The following is a 15516-nucleotide window of genomic DNA, read 5'->3' as shown; positions in this document are numbered from 1 at the left end:
TCTCAAATTAATATGTGTTATACAACATGTCAAGACTTGATTTAAAAATATGATACAAGTGAATTCTAAGCGAGATACGACCATGAGCATTAAACTTTAATACTAGAAAAATAATAAATGAAAGGTTTCAAAGCCTAATCAAATATTCTAGATTTAATATATGTGAAAGTATATGGCATACACATCAATAAGATCAAGTCAGAATTCAAATGAAGTGAGTAGTACACATGGAATAAATTAATTAATCAATTAATTAAATATTCTCTAGATTTTAAAACACATCCGATTACTCTCAAATTCACCTATGTTGAAGAGCATGCTAGGGCCTAATATAATATGTTAACACATATTGATTCAAACTAGTTAAGGCCACATAAATTAAATATTCATTCAAGATAAATATTAAATAAAATCTTTGTTACTTGTCCAAATGCTCTAAATTTAATATATGTCAATGATCATATCATGGAGTAATATAATATCATGTCACATGTTTAAAACAAGTATTAACCCACTGGGAAAATCAAATCTCATACAAGGAAAATAAATAATAAAATCTCTAGATTTTATATCCAAGCATGTAAATAGGTTGTATAAGCATCACAAGCATGCACTATAACAAGAAAATAAATTATAACACCCCCTACCTCGATTTGAAATGAAAATCTCAAAAACCCACCGAAAGAAAAGTGCTCCGAATCCGACAATACCGAAGGGTTTTGTCAGGGACAACACGATGAACAAGAATCCCAAGGGGAAGCCCCATGAAAATCCAAACTTGAACTTGAAACCCGAACTCAAAAACGGTCAGAAATGGGTTCTAATAAGGGTGAAAGGTGTGCGTCGTCAAGGCGAACACAAAACGCTAAGGCACTACGGCGTTTTTGTGACGACCTTGGTTTTTAGGACAGCGTGTCCTGTGATGAACCGTAAGGATGATCCGATAACGGATCCGAATGAGGAAGCGAAAACAGAAAACAAGACTCTAAGAAGTCAAAGTGGCCTTCCATGAGGTCGTGGAACTCAACAAGAACTGATGCGAAAGCAAAAGATCGAAAATATGACAAATAAGCCCCCAGGGGCAAAATAGTCATTTCAAAAAATTGTAGATTTGGTCTTGCTTCAAGAATCGCATGATTCGGAGTCCGAACGAAGGAGAAAAGGCATGACGAAGAAAAACGAGCACTTAAAGCAAAAAGGGTAAAATGGTAACTATCCAAGAAGAACCGGGTGCAACCGAGCACACCGTTGGAAAGACAGCGAAAAATTAGTCAAGTTCAAAAAAAAAATTCACTTGAATCGGAGTCCGAACGAAGGAGAAAAGCCCAAAAGAAGAATTGACGTCGCGACGGCCCGACGAGGGGCCATGACGCACACGGCGCCCATGCGCGAACCCACCGGCGTGCATGCCGGTGCCCAAAGACATGGCTGGTGGCAACCCTTGGCTGCTGTTACATTTTTTTTGATCTGCCCAGAACTGAGGCTTGAAACGGAGGTCAAGACGAGTTTTTCTGAAAAAACACGAAGAAGAAACCCCCCCTAAAATCGAGTTTTCTACCCGACAATGCGGACGGAATCGAAAAAAACTCACTGTGAAATCCCCAAAATGCCCCTAGATCAGAACTGAACAAGAGAGTCATAAATCTGCTAAATGAAAACTGGAAGCTGAAACTTCACGAGGGATTTCCGGTACCAAGACGACATTTTCTGGAAAAACACGAAAAAGAAACCCCCCCCTAAAATCATGTTTTCTAAGCGACTATATTGAAAGAAGAAAATAAAACTGAGGTGAAAGGTCCATCATGCCCCTAGATCAGAATATGCAAAAAAAATGCGAAATGAATTCACAAGAGGCTCAAAACACAAACGATGAGGTTTTGCCCAGAAACGACTATGCACGCAAACGTAACTTACCTATTTAGACGCGCTACAATGGTCCATGGCTTAAAAATATAGCCGATGCAAAATCCGACCCCCCAACGGGCAAAAAGGCAAAAATGGACTTGAAATGGAAAACATGGAATCCAAAAATGCAAAACGGGATCAAATGACCGTTTGGCCCTTGGACACACTTCATACAAGATTAATAAGACCCTATGAAAGAATGAAAATGGAATTCCCACACCCGATGCAACCATGGTGAAGCAATGACTTGCGATTTTTCAAGGTTTTCATAATATTTCATGAAGTTAAAAAGTTGTATAAAATACAATACACATGTCATTGGCCTCCGGCCTCATCTCATACATATCAAATACATTGAAAGGAGTGTACTTAAGTACACATTACATACATGGAATCAAATATACATATTTTGACATATAAGTCTACAAAATGACATTTCATGCTAACATTTGCATGAAATGGAAACTTGAAAGCTACACGACATCCAAGGAATGCTAGGCTTCACGAACCAAGTCTTCGTACCTGAAATATGCCCCAGTATCGTAGGGGTGAGTAACATAAAGCTACTCATAGGAGATGAGCATGCATCGACCTAGCATTTTACAAATTTATCACCTTAAGGTGAAACATGTTAAAGGGGCTCATGCCACCTAACGTCTATGTCCAAGTGAGACTCGAGGAGTATCCTAAGCTACCTTAGAGTCTAAGCAACAAGAATCATGATATACATACGTGTCTGAAGCGAATCATGGTTGGGATAATCCACTGAACACGACAAGAAGAATGCTTGAGCATAGATTAACATGAATTGCATTTTCAATACAATTGAACTAGGTCTAGAGTAATTCATACAACATGACAAAAGCATATTTGAATACAAGTTAACAAGAATCACATTATCCATGCAATTCAACAACAAAAGAGGATGTTATACAATGCAACAAGGTTTAAGTTCTCAAAGCCATCAACTTAGAATCCAAAGCACAAAATAACAGTAGTGGTTCATGCCACCTAACGTCTATGTTATAAATGAATCAATAGGATCAATCCTAAGCTTTATTAGAACGTCAAAACACAATTTTCAATATCGATGCAATTTAACCAACATTGGAACTTCCAATACAACGCATAAAGCACAATTTTGCAAAGTTAACATCCTGTAACTTTAAATGGAACGACAAATAAGAAACAACAAGTTACAACATCATCTAGTTATCAACTTGAAAATGAAATGCGAAATCAAACAAAGTGGATTTTCGGACGTCACGCCGGATCAGACCGACAACATAGTTACTTTAGGGTTACTAACCCATGGGTAACCTCCCTATGTGTGCACTAGACTATATATAGAGGGACTATCCCCCCGTACTAGAACCACGTCCTAGCCATAGCCAAACAATGACATCCCCAAGTTTCCAAAATCAACAAGTTGTGCAACAACGCATATATCAACAGGAATATGCAAGATAATCAACTATCTACCAAGCACAACCAAATTTGGAAACCTATACAACACACGCTCCAAATCCACAACTAATATGATATGATGAATGTCGAATCTTCAGTGTGCGATTCGTTACACGCTATGCATGAAAGATGTTAAACACGAAGTGTGCAAATCATTACACAAGGCAACAATATATTCAATAAGGAAAACATATTCTCATGAATACAAACATAACAACTATGTTATCCAATGTTCAAAACATAACCAAATGAATATACAACAAGTCCAAGTCCATGATTTAAATATAGAAACCACTTCTAAAACACAACTAGATCATGGAGCATATTGATAGAATTTAAATAGATCAACACAATTAAATTCTTTAGATTCCGATTCAATTTCAAATAACCTCAATTTAATACATGTTAAAGGACATGGTATGGTCATCACCTATATCTATTCTAAAACTCAATTAGGTTGTTGGAACAACAAGGTAGAACTTTAATTAAATCATGCTAATTTAATTACCAAGGATTCAAAGCAACTTCAAATGGTCCACAATTAATATATACTAGTAAACAAGTCATGGCCAATACAAATATCAAGTTAAAATCTTAATTAAGCTAATGGGACCACAAAATAGATTTTAATTAATTCTTTTAATTAAAATCTCTAGATTTTCAAACTTAACCAAATGCTCTCAATTTAACATATCTTAGAGAACATGCCAAGGACTAATGTAATATCACATTACAAGCTTATTTCATTCAATTTAAGACCATGTGAATTAAACTTTCACTAAAGTTAAATATAAAACAAAAGTTGCAATTCTCATGCAATAAATCCCAATTTAATACATGTGAACAACCATACCAAAACTTAATTGTCTAGCATGCCACAATACAATTCCAAGTTGTATATCACCATGAGGATTAAATCTTAAATATGGAATTTAATTAAATAAAAGGTTTCAAGACCTAACCGAATATTCTAAATCAAATATGTGTGAAGCTATATGGCATGTAAATCAAGAATATCAAGTTGAAATTTAAATAGAGTGAATAGTGCACTCGGGGCAAATTAATTAATAATTAGTAATTTTCAAAACACCTCCAATCACTTTCAAATTCAACTATGTTGGAGAGCATGCTAAGGCCTAATTTAATATGCTAACACATATTGATTTTAAGCTAGTTAAGGCCATGTGAATTAATCTTTCACCTAAGATAACTATTAAATAAAATCTTTAATACTTATTCAAATGTTCCAATTTTAATACACGACAATGAGCATATCAAGGGGTAATATAAAATCATGCTACATGTTTAAACCAAGTCATGAGCAACTGGGAAAATTAGATCCCGTACAAGAAAAATAAATAATAAAATCTCTAGATTTTATATTTAATCATGCAAACAAGTAGTATTAGCATCACAAGCGTGCTATATAACAAGAATTTAAACCTAAAACATCCCCTACCTCAATTTGAGATGAAAATCCCAAAGGCCCACCAAAATAAAAGTGCTCCGAATTCGACGATACCGAGAGGTTTTGTCGGGGACAACACCGTGAACAAGAATACGCAAGAAGCCCCATGAAAATCATAACTTGACCTCAAAACCAAACTCAAGAAATTGTCAAAACTGAATTCTAATAAGGGGGAAAGGTAGAGCACGGCGAGGGGAACAACAAACGTTAAGGCTGAAGACTTTCCATCAAGGAAAAGTGAACCAAAAGAGGAGAGAGAAGATGGCAGCACCCCTTGGGCTGCCATGGGAGCTCCAGGTCGTGCATGAAGAGGGGAGAAGATGAAAAATGAAATATCTCACCCCCCTTTTATAGAAATCTCAAAGAGTGCCCCGAACAGGCCTTGCCGGGTCCGAAAAAGTAAAATTTGAGCAGACATGCTCAAATGGCAAAACTTTGTGAACGAAAAAGATTCAAAATGACAAAATATGAATAAGGGAAGAAACAGCGTCAAAAATCGAGTTCCGAACAGAAAGTTATGCCCTGAACAAGTTCGGTGGCAACTGGATCCAGAAACTCTGAAACTGGAGAAAAATGACCGGAACGGAATTCTATGAATTTACAAGTCAACAAAAAGTGAAAATGAATCCCGTAAGAGAATCCAGGCTCAAAACAAGACATTTTGCAATAACTTTCATTAATTGCATAATGGCCCCTCCAAAAAGGGTTAACTGCAAAACTGGCCCAGAATGAAAATATCTTCCAAAAGATATTTTCTTAGATGCCCCTGAAATAAAATATCTTCAAAAGATATTTATGAAAAACACCCCAAGAAATGAAATTAATTCCAAAGATTTATGCATGCATGCCCCTATGGGCACCGGGAGCAACCAGAGTCCTTTCTTGCAAAAGTAAAGATATATATTTCGTGGAAACCACTCACGATAAGGATACGTGAAGTCAAAAACCAACTCCGAGCTTGAAAAGTGAGGTTGTGCCAACAATGTGAAAAATGGGGAAAAGACAGAATAGGGAAAAGGACGAAATAGCGCATAGTGTCCAAAAACGAAAAATGCGAAAATGACTCAGTCCTCAAAGGAAGTTGTCAATTCACATGAAAGAGTCTCAGAAACCAATTCTGAGCACTCGAGATGACACTAAGCGACACGAAACAGAGCTCAGAAAGGAAAATTAAACGAAAAAAATTCATTCGTAAAATTTCAAGAAAAAGGAAAGAGAGGCAAATGACCGGGTCATTACAGTTTTACACGAGGGAAGTGGCCGAAAAAAGAAGAAGAAGAAGGGTGGTAGCCCCTTGGCAGCCATGGCTGCCGGCCAAGGGAGAGGAGAAAGAGAAGAAAATCTGACTTTTTCTCTTTAAGTCTCCTATTTATAAAAAAAAAAAAAAAAAAAAAAAAAAACCCCTAAAAGTGCCCCGAAAGGGTCCCGCCGGGTCCGGAAAAGTGAAATTTGAGCAGACGCGCTCAAACGGCAAAAATTTGTGAATGAAAAAGATTCAAAATGAGAAAATATGAACAACGGAAGAAACAGCATCGAAAACCAAGTCCCGAGCAGAGAGATATACCCCAAACAAGTTCGGCAGCAACTAGGGTCAGAAACCCTAAAACTAGAGAAAAACGACCAGAAGGAAATTCTAAGAGTACATGACTTGAAAAAATGTGAAAATGAATCCCATACGAGAATCCAGGCTCAAAACAAAGTATTTTGCAATAACTTTTATTAATTACACAATGGCCCCTACAAAAAGGGTTAATTGCAAAACTGCCCCAGAATGAAAATATCTTCCAAAAGATATTTTCTTAGATAGCCCTAAAATAAAATATCTTCAAAAGCTGTTTATGAAAAACACCCCAAGAAAAGAAAGAGATTCTAAAGAACTGTGCATTCATACCCCTATGAACACCGGGAGCAACTAGAGTACTTTTCTGCAAAAGTAAAGATACGTATTTCGTGGAAACCACTTAGAATGAAGATACGTGAAGCCAAAAACCAACTCCGAAAGGTGAGGTTTTGCCAACAAAGTGACAACCGGGGAAAAGACGAAATAGGGAAAAAGACGAAATAGTGAATAGTGTCCGAAAAGTGAAAATGCGAAATGACTCGGTCCTTAAAGGAAGTTGTCAATCCACACGAAAGAGTCTCGGAAACCAATTTCAAGCACCTAGGATGACACTATGTGACAAGAAACAGAATTCAGAAAAGAAAATTAAACGAAAAAAAATTTATCCGTAAAATTTCAGAAAAAAGAAAGGAAGGAAAATGACCAGGTCATTATAATACCAAGGCCTATTTTAATTTCACATTACAAGTTGATTTCATGCTAGTTACAACTATGTGAATTAAACTTCCATAAAAGAAAATTATTAAATAAAAGTAGTAATTCTTATTCAAATAATCCTAATTTAATATATGTTAATAAACATACCAACACTTAATTTACTAGCACGCCACAATTTAATTCTAAGTTGTATACGACCATGAGAATTAAATCTTAAACATAGAAAATAATTAAATTAAATTATAAAACTTTGACAAAGGCATGCGTACAAGTTGTATAAGCTATCAAAACAATCAATACAATATTAATATGAACCTAAGACATCCCCTACCTCAATTTGAGATGAAAATCTCAAAAGCCACCAAAATGAAACCGCTCCAAATCCGACGATACTTTGGGGTTTGTCGGGGACAACAAGGCAAACAATAAACCCCAAAGGAGTCACACCAAAATCCTAACTTGGTCTCAAACCCGAACTCGAAAAATGGCCATAACGGGATTCCAATCGATTGGAATCGAAGGCCTCGTCAAGGTGAACATTAAACACTAAAGCACTACGACATTTTATTAAATGAAGGAGGTTCAAAAGGGATGAGAGAAGGTAGTAGACCCTTGGGCTGCCATTGAATCCCACCAAGAGAGGGGAAAGAGATGAGAAATTTTGATTTTTCATTTTATAACCCCCTATTTATAGAAAAACCCTAAAAGTGCCCCGAATGGGTCCCGCTCGGTCCGAAAAAGTGGAATTTGAGCAGACATGCTCAAACGGAAAAACTCTGTCAACAAAAAAAAACCAAAATGAAAGAAGTCCCGAGTAGAGAGATATGCCCCAAACAATTTTGACGCTAACCAAGGCCGAAAAACCAAAAACTGTAGGGTTCGACAGCAAGACAATTCTAAGAGTACACGACTTGACGAAATGTGAAAATCCCGTACCAGGATTCAAGCCCCAAAGAGACACTTAGCAATTAACTTTCATTAATTGCACAAAGGCTCTTACACAAAAGGATAACTGCATATGTAACCCCAAATGAATATATTTTTCAAAAAATATTTTCTTAAAAAACCCTAAACTAAAATATCTTGAAAAGATATTTATGAAAAACACCCCAAGAAACAAGAATGTTTCTAAAGAGTCTTTTCATCCACGCCCCTACGGGAAAAAGAAACGACTTGCGAGCTTTTCTCCAAAAGTAAAGATACACCTTTCAAGAAAACCAACAAGAATGAAAGTAGGTGCAGTCAAAAATCAACTCCGAGCATGAAGAGTGAGGTTAAGCAAAAGGAAATTTCAACGAAAAAAAAAATTATCAATAAAAATGGAGAAAAAGGAAAAGAAGGAAAATGACCGAGTCCCCCACGCGCTGCCACACACACCCAAACCAACCCACGCACTTCTATTGATTGGCAGGGGCGTACACGTTCCCTCACGTGCCTGATGTGTCCCTCTACTGTGCTGGCTTCTCCTCATTGGTTGGTACTCCGTGATATGGTGAGCCACACCGTACCAGACTACTCCTTTCATTGACCAGACCGCGTCAACAGTCCAGATGCCATGCCGCACCACACTAGATTACCCCACCATTCATCAACTCCACCCACGGCCTAGATCAGCGTGCGCACCGTTCTCCTATACACACGTCTGCACTAAATCATTCCATTGTCCAGCAAGATCATCATATGGTCATAATTTGGGGGACACCGTAGCACTGTGCACATCGCCGCACCGAATCCCTGCCCTTTAGTTGATGCGCCGATTATATACCCACCCCAGTATATATAAACAATATATATATAACAGAATAATATTAAAAAAAATTCTAAAATAATTCGAGAATATATAAAATAATTCCAGAAAATTTTCAAAAAAACCAAGAAAAATTCCAAAAGCTTTATTTATTGTTTTGGGCATAAATGAACATGTATAATTATATTAAGATCTATTTAATTTAATTAATCATGAAATTTAATTAACATAACTACTCATACAAAATTAAATTATTATAACAATACGTACATATCTTCACATGTTTAAATCTATAATTTTGCAAAGAATAAACATGCTTATATAATCCGATTAATAAATTATTTTTAATCAACGAAACAAAAATATAATTTTGATAATCAAGGTGAAAGGCTTATGAGTTTTAAGAGGAGAAGTAGAGAAAAACTCGAATGTCTCTTCCATATCTGACGTCCTATTTCTCTGATCCGGCCTCCTCTTTGTCAGCTCTTCTTTTTCTTTTTTCTGTGCCTCTCTTATTTTTCTAACGTAAAAACTTTCAACTCTAAAGTCTTATGCATATATTTATACATATTAAAATCCAAATCATTTTCCTATTATGACTACCAAATAAAATAATAAAAATAATAATTTTTAAATAATAAATATATATACACATATATATTATATAGTATATATATATATTCCTTCTATAAATAATCATTAGTTAAATAAATCATATATACCTATATATATATATATATATATATATATATATATATATATATCCTTCCATAATTAATTATATTTATATACATATAATTATATATATAATTATGCAAAGATAATTATTTAAATATCTTCATAACCATGTGCCTTTATTAATTAACTCAAGAAGGCTTCATTCAAGCTTAAGACTACATCCATTGGTCCCACTACTCTTAAGCCCAAACCAATTAACTTAAATAAATAAAATAATTAAATTAAACCTATTAAATACAAATAATTCACAATAAAATCACACAAGCTTAAATGCACACAAATCAAAGAAACAATTCAATCATAGCATTCCACAAAACAAACACCATATTAATTCAACAAATATAATTATGAAATATAATTTAATTAAAATAAGACAATTAATCTACGCACTTAATTAAATAAAACGAAATAAAAACAAATAATTCCAGTCAAATCAAACAAATCATTTTTAATAAAATAAAAGTAATGAATCTCAATAAATAATTCCTTTAAAATATAGGGGTATTACATTGAGCCACATCCTTCTCTTTTACATGCTTCATTTTATTATAATCTCTCATTTGGGGATATAGTATGAATCTCTGATTGCGAAAGTTTGAGGATTGATATCCTTCATAGTAATAAGAGTGATTTTTACTACGACTATATTCATTATTGTGGTAGTTTTTTTTACCACGGCCATTCATTGTTATAGTCATTTCTACTACCACGATCATGTCTATTACCACATCCACAAGATGAGGCAACATACGTTTCGGGGATCTGTGTCGATAGGACGAGACTAGTGGTTTCTTAACAAAAGCTCGTTATTTTGCTCAGCCACAAGTAAACATGATATTAGTTTTGAATATTTTTTAAATCTACGCTCTCGATATTATTGTTGTAAGAGTACATTCGAGACGTGAAATGTGATATATATTTTTTCCAACATAAATTCATCAGTGATGGTATCACCACACAATTTTAATGTAGAGCTGATTTTAAATAGGACAGAGTTGTATTCAAGCACAGTTTTAAAATCTTGCAACCGCAGTTGCTGCCAATCAGCCCAAGCTGTTGGGAGGACAACTGTTTTTTTATCATCATATCTTTCTTTCAAATTTTTTCACAAACTCGGTGGATCTCTTTCAGTGAGGTATTCAGTTTTTAGCTCTTCACTAATATGGCGACGAAAGAAAATCATGGCATTCGCTTTATCTTGTAATGATGCATTATTTTCTTCTTTAATTGTGTTTCCAAGACCCATGGCAACTAAATGGATCTGAACATTCAGAATCAAAGATAAATAATTTTTGCCAAAAATGTCTAAGGTTACGAATTCCAGCTTTGTCAAGTTTTACATTTTCAAAATAACTAGATGTAACAACAGTATAAGAATACAATTTAACATGATATAAAAATAAACATTATTTTAGTAATAAAATGGCATTAAGTGAAACAACAACATAACATGAACTATTATAATTCCAGTATAATTAAACAACAAAGGCGATAAAACCAGTCATAGTGAATTATTAAACATTAAAGGTGGTAAAACCGGCCATAAATCATTAAATAATAAAGGCGATAAAATCGACCATAATTAGTGGATAGTAAAGACGGTAGAATCGACAATAATTAGTAGATCATTAAATAATAAAGGCGGTAGAACCGACCATAGTACGAACACATACATCACTTAAGTAAAAAAATTAATTTATGAACAATAATTAATAATTAAGATTTTCTTGCCCTTAATTGGAGTCAAAAATATAATTTTCTTCAGTAAAGTAAACAAATTCAACAATTTATCAAAATTAATATCACAAAATATATAGAATTATAATAGAAAGAAGGAGAAAAAACTTCTTGTTCAAATCTTATATGATTAGAGCTCGTACCGCTAATGTTTCATAATTATATTAATATATCAGATAAATGATTCTCAAAGAAAAATAAAAGAAGTAATGATTGAGAAAAGAACTAAAGAAGTTTTATTGCTCCGTTTTTTATATCTATAAAATTCGTTCAGCAAACACACATTTATACTGTCGCAGGTCAAGACTAAACATTTGTACAAAGCCTTTACTTGCTCCACAAGTCCAATCTCGTGCTCCCCACTTTGCCTCACCTCCAAGACTGATAGCTTATGCCACAATATTGAATGGGTGGATCCCCCCACTCACATTCACTAAAAAAAAATAAAAAATAAAAAAATAAAAAGGTGTTTTTTCGACTTTATCATAACTTATTTTTATTTGTTGATGTGGGTGGGCGTCCGATTATTTTTAAGTGGGACCCACACTAAAGTTATGCAATTATTAAAGGTATACATAACATCGTGCGTGTCACATCCGCTTCATTGTCACTTTTACTTTTGTATTTTTAACTAGACAGACTACAGTTTTTTTATTTATTTATTATTTTTGGTCCTCCCTTAACATTTGTTTTTTAACTTGGCTATCATCTTACATCTGATTATGAAAATATAGTCATATTTTGTTTTTAATTTTTAAATGTGATTTTTAATATGAGATATGTGTAAATAAAAAAATTGGAGGTTTAATATCCACGTCGCTATGCCCTAGCCCTGGGACGTTGTGTTCGGGCTAATCTACTTATCTAGGGAGCATAGAGGAACGTCCGGATATAAACTGTAATGGATAAATGCTTATTTATTTACTCAAACTTAAGTGCTAAGTATTGTTGCATATCCAATCATTTATACACCTTTCAATATTCATTCAGATCGAATGTGGGATAAGTCTCACTTGTAACACTTAAATAGTTAATGATATATGCTACAAGTATTATTCTAATTTCTTTTGAAATGAAATATATTAAAATCTTAAATAATTTTTGCATTAATTTAAGTTTTATACCAATAATCAATATTTTTTCCTCTTTGCTTTTTCTTTAATCGGCAGACATGGACTGCTTTTCAAAAGTTCTCCTCGTCACATGAAAATCCACATTTGCCATTTCTATTGTGCCATTTTCTTCCAATCTTCCTGGGCTTACTTGTCTTTTTAAATTGGTTCTCTTTTACATCTGAATTTGGATCTGTCTTAAATCTGACTTTGCATCTCTCTTCTTTTGTGAATTTCCTTGCAAGCATTCACTTTTCTTTATCTTTTTCTTTTAGGTACTTGTTTCTCACTCAGAAAATGGAACTCGAACTTGGTGTGTTGATACTGGATTTGAAACACGTTAGTAGCACCATCCAACAAAATCTGTAAGCTAAAGGTAAATCTTTTGCCTTCCTTTTATGTTTGCTTCTAATCTTTCTGTGAACTCAAACCTCTCTATCTTTACCATTGCTTTCTTAATTTGAAAAAAAAAATTTGCAGTCATTTGCATGTTTTGTAAATATTTTCTATTGTTTGCTTATAAAAAAGAAGGAAAAAAAAAAAAAAAAAAAAAAACTTTTGTACTGCATCATCTCCTTCAATTTCTTTTCCCTTTCTTTTACATTTGCTTCTAATCGATCTCTCTCTTGAAGTAATCTTCTAACTTTTGAATTTGGCACTCTCTGTGTTATTGTTTCCGTGATTATTGTATAGCCGTTGTTGATCATTAGCCTATGTATATTTCCATTTGTATATGATTTATTCATACTTCAATATACAGAACATATATTGTATATCTCTGTCTTTCTTTTATGTTTAACATGGTATCAGAGCCATTAATCTCTGATTCTTTATCACAAATTTACACCATCAATTATTATTGTCTTTTTTAATCTTTATAAATGTGAGTCACGATTTTCAAAACAGGACAATTATATATATATATATATATATATATATATATTTTCCTTTGAAATTGAGACTCACCTAATCTGAACCACCACCACATAAATCAGCCGCTGTAACCACCACATAATGTTTGGTATATGATTCCCAAACATTAACATTCTGCTTGCAGGGCTCTTCCATGGCACATAATCCCTTCAACATTCTTTTCGACCAGCAGAAGTTAGCAGGGGAGGACTTTGGCTCTTCCATGGGACATAATCTCCTCAACATTCATCTCGACCAGCAGAAGTTAGAAGACGAGGACTTTGGCTCTTCCACGGGACATAATCTCCTCAACCTTCATTTCGACCAGCAGGAGTTAGCAGGGGAGGACTGGGCACTTCAAGCTACTATTGCCGAGAGTCTAGCCACTAAAGATGGCAAGGTTGATCACTTTTCTATACTTTCCTTTCACTTGTTTTTCATTTAAAATCACACTTGGGGTGTGGGTTGAATTTTAGTTTTTTTCTTCTTGTACTGCATCATATCATTTAAAAATAATAATAATAATATAAACAAGAAAAAAAGGTTGATAGCTAGTGAATTAAAAATGGATTATGTGATACTATTGTGGGAAAAATGTAGCCAATGATAGAGCTTTTGTTCAAAGAAATAAAACTGGTATTGTTATTTTCCTTTTCCATATTTTCCATAGAAGTGCATGTTGGAAAGTATACGATTCCCAAACATTAACATTCTGTTTGTAGGGCTTTTCTAATCTCCTCAACGTTCATCTGGACCAGCAGGTTGTAGCAGAGGAGGACTTGGTACTTCAAGCTATTGCCGAGAGTCTAGCTGCTAAAGATGGCAAGGATTCGCCAACTCCTTCCCTTCCAGAGGCAAGTGCGCGCTTACAACTTTATGACTTGCCTCCTTTCACATTTCTTGTTTGACTTCTCACACACAAGTTCTTCTCAGGTGACCCCTTCCATTTCAACTACAACCTCTTTCATGGTGAAAGGAAGGGCACTTCCAGCTTTAGAAAATCTTTACAAGGCGATCAATGCCTCCAAGTCCTCTACCACTTCTACCTCTAGTGCGAGTGTGCCAGTGATTCCATGTCATTCTGAAGATGATGCAGTAAAGGTCGCCAAAGAGCAGTTGTTGCTGTACCTTTCTAAAGATGTTGAAGAGGTATTGACCTTTCACCATAAATTGACCCTCATTTTAACTACTCTCAAGAAGTGTCCAGATTTTTCTGAGGGCATCAGGGCATCATTGAACAAACTACAGCACCATCTCCAATCCATTGCTACCAATGTCAGATCTTGCACCTCTTCCATTGTTGAGTATGATGAGAAAGTTGAAATTAGTAAGAAAGCCTTTGAAGATTTTCAACTAAGTCTGGATCCTTATCCAGAGATCAGAGAACAGGCTGACAAGTTAGCTACTCAGCGAGAGGCGTTGACAACTGAACTGAATAGGATTCAAAAGGAACTGGAGCAGGTTGAACAAGAAGAAGTTGAACTGGAAAAGGTAGCAAATGCAATCCTCACCGAGTCTGAACCCTTCAAGAAGAAATGGGAAAGCTTATCTAGTGAACTTCCTCAGCTTGAAGATGCGAAGGTCAAAGCTGTGGACTCGCTTGAAGAGTCTAGGCAAGTTTGGGTTGGGTTTAAGGACAGACTCTCTTCCATCTGAACTTCCTCAGCTTGAAGATGCGAAGGTCAAAGCTGTGGTTTCTTTGTGTGGTTGGCATTCTGTTTTTGTTTGTGGATTAAAGTTTTCTTTGGAAAGTAGTGGGTATGAAAGTGTGGGTATGGTGTTGAAGGTGTTGAATGATTAGGATATGAATAATGCTCAGACTTTGAATCTACAACTGTGAACTTTGTAGAATTTCTTTTGTGGAATGTAGTGAAGTTCACATGAATGAAAATGCCATGTTTCTGTTTTCAACCTGACTTGCAGTTTGCACACTTTGAAAAGTAAACTACAACTGAGTAAAGAAAATGCATGTACACGCAAGATAGAAATGTTCCAAGTATAGGATGAAATTGACCTGGCCCATGTAACATGAATCTGGCCTACTTTTCAATATTGCATATCCACAATAATAAAAATCAACAGAATTTGGAATTGTTTCCATGTTAACATGAATCTAGCTAGAGTACCTCTGGCAAAGTATTTACCCTTTCCG

The 15516-nt window shown here is 34.8% G+C and overlaps 1 protein-coding gene across 3 annotated transcripts; it reads left to right on the top strand.

Moving 5' to 3' along the window:
• Window positions 1-12637: 12637 nt before the first annotated feature.
• Window positions 12638-15275, top strand: LOC132282751 (uncharacterized). 3 transcript variants are annotated; one of them, XM_059784529.1, is made up of 4 exons: window positions 12638-12828; window positions 13510-13764; window positions 14123-14218; window positions 14298-15275. In XM_059784529.1, the coding sequence occupies exons 2-4, from the start codon at window positions 13519-13521 to the stop codon at window positions 15018-15020; spliced, it is 1065 nt and encodes a 354-aa protein (XP_059640512.1). In that variant the 5' UTR covers window positions 12638-12828; window positions 13510-13518; the 3' UTR covers window positions 15021-15275. The 3 variants fall into 3 exon arrangements, with proteins under 3 accessions (XP_059640512.1, XP_059640511.1, XP_059640513.1); XM_059784528.1 differs by having other exon boundaries at window positions 14087-14218; XM_059784530.1 differs by having other exon boundaries at window positions 12640-12828; window positions 14126-14218.
• The last annotated feature ends 241 nt before the right edge of the window (window positions 15276-15516 follow it).

The sequence above is a fragment of the Cornus florida genome, unplaced genomic scaffold (genome assembly GCF_030987335.1).
Source record: "Cornus florida cultivar Cherokee Brave unplaced genomic scaffold, ASM3098733v1 CherokeeBrave_3.0.0_Hap2_Chr11, whole genome shotgun sequence".
In the NCBI taxonomy this organism is placed as follows: domain Eukaryota; kingdom Viridiplantae; phylum Streptophyta; class Magnoliopsida; order Cornales; family Cornaceae; genus Cornus; species Cornus florida.
The sequence above is the reverse complement of the archived record's forward strand: the minus strand, read 5'-3'. Positions and strand labels throughout refer to the sequence as shown.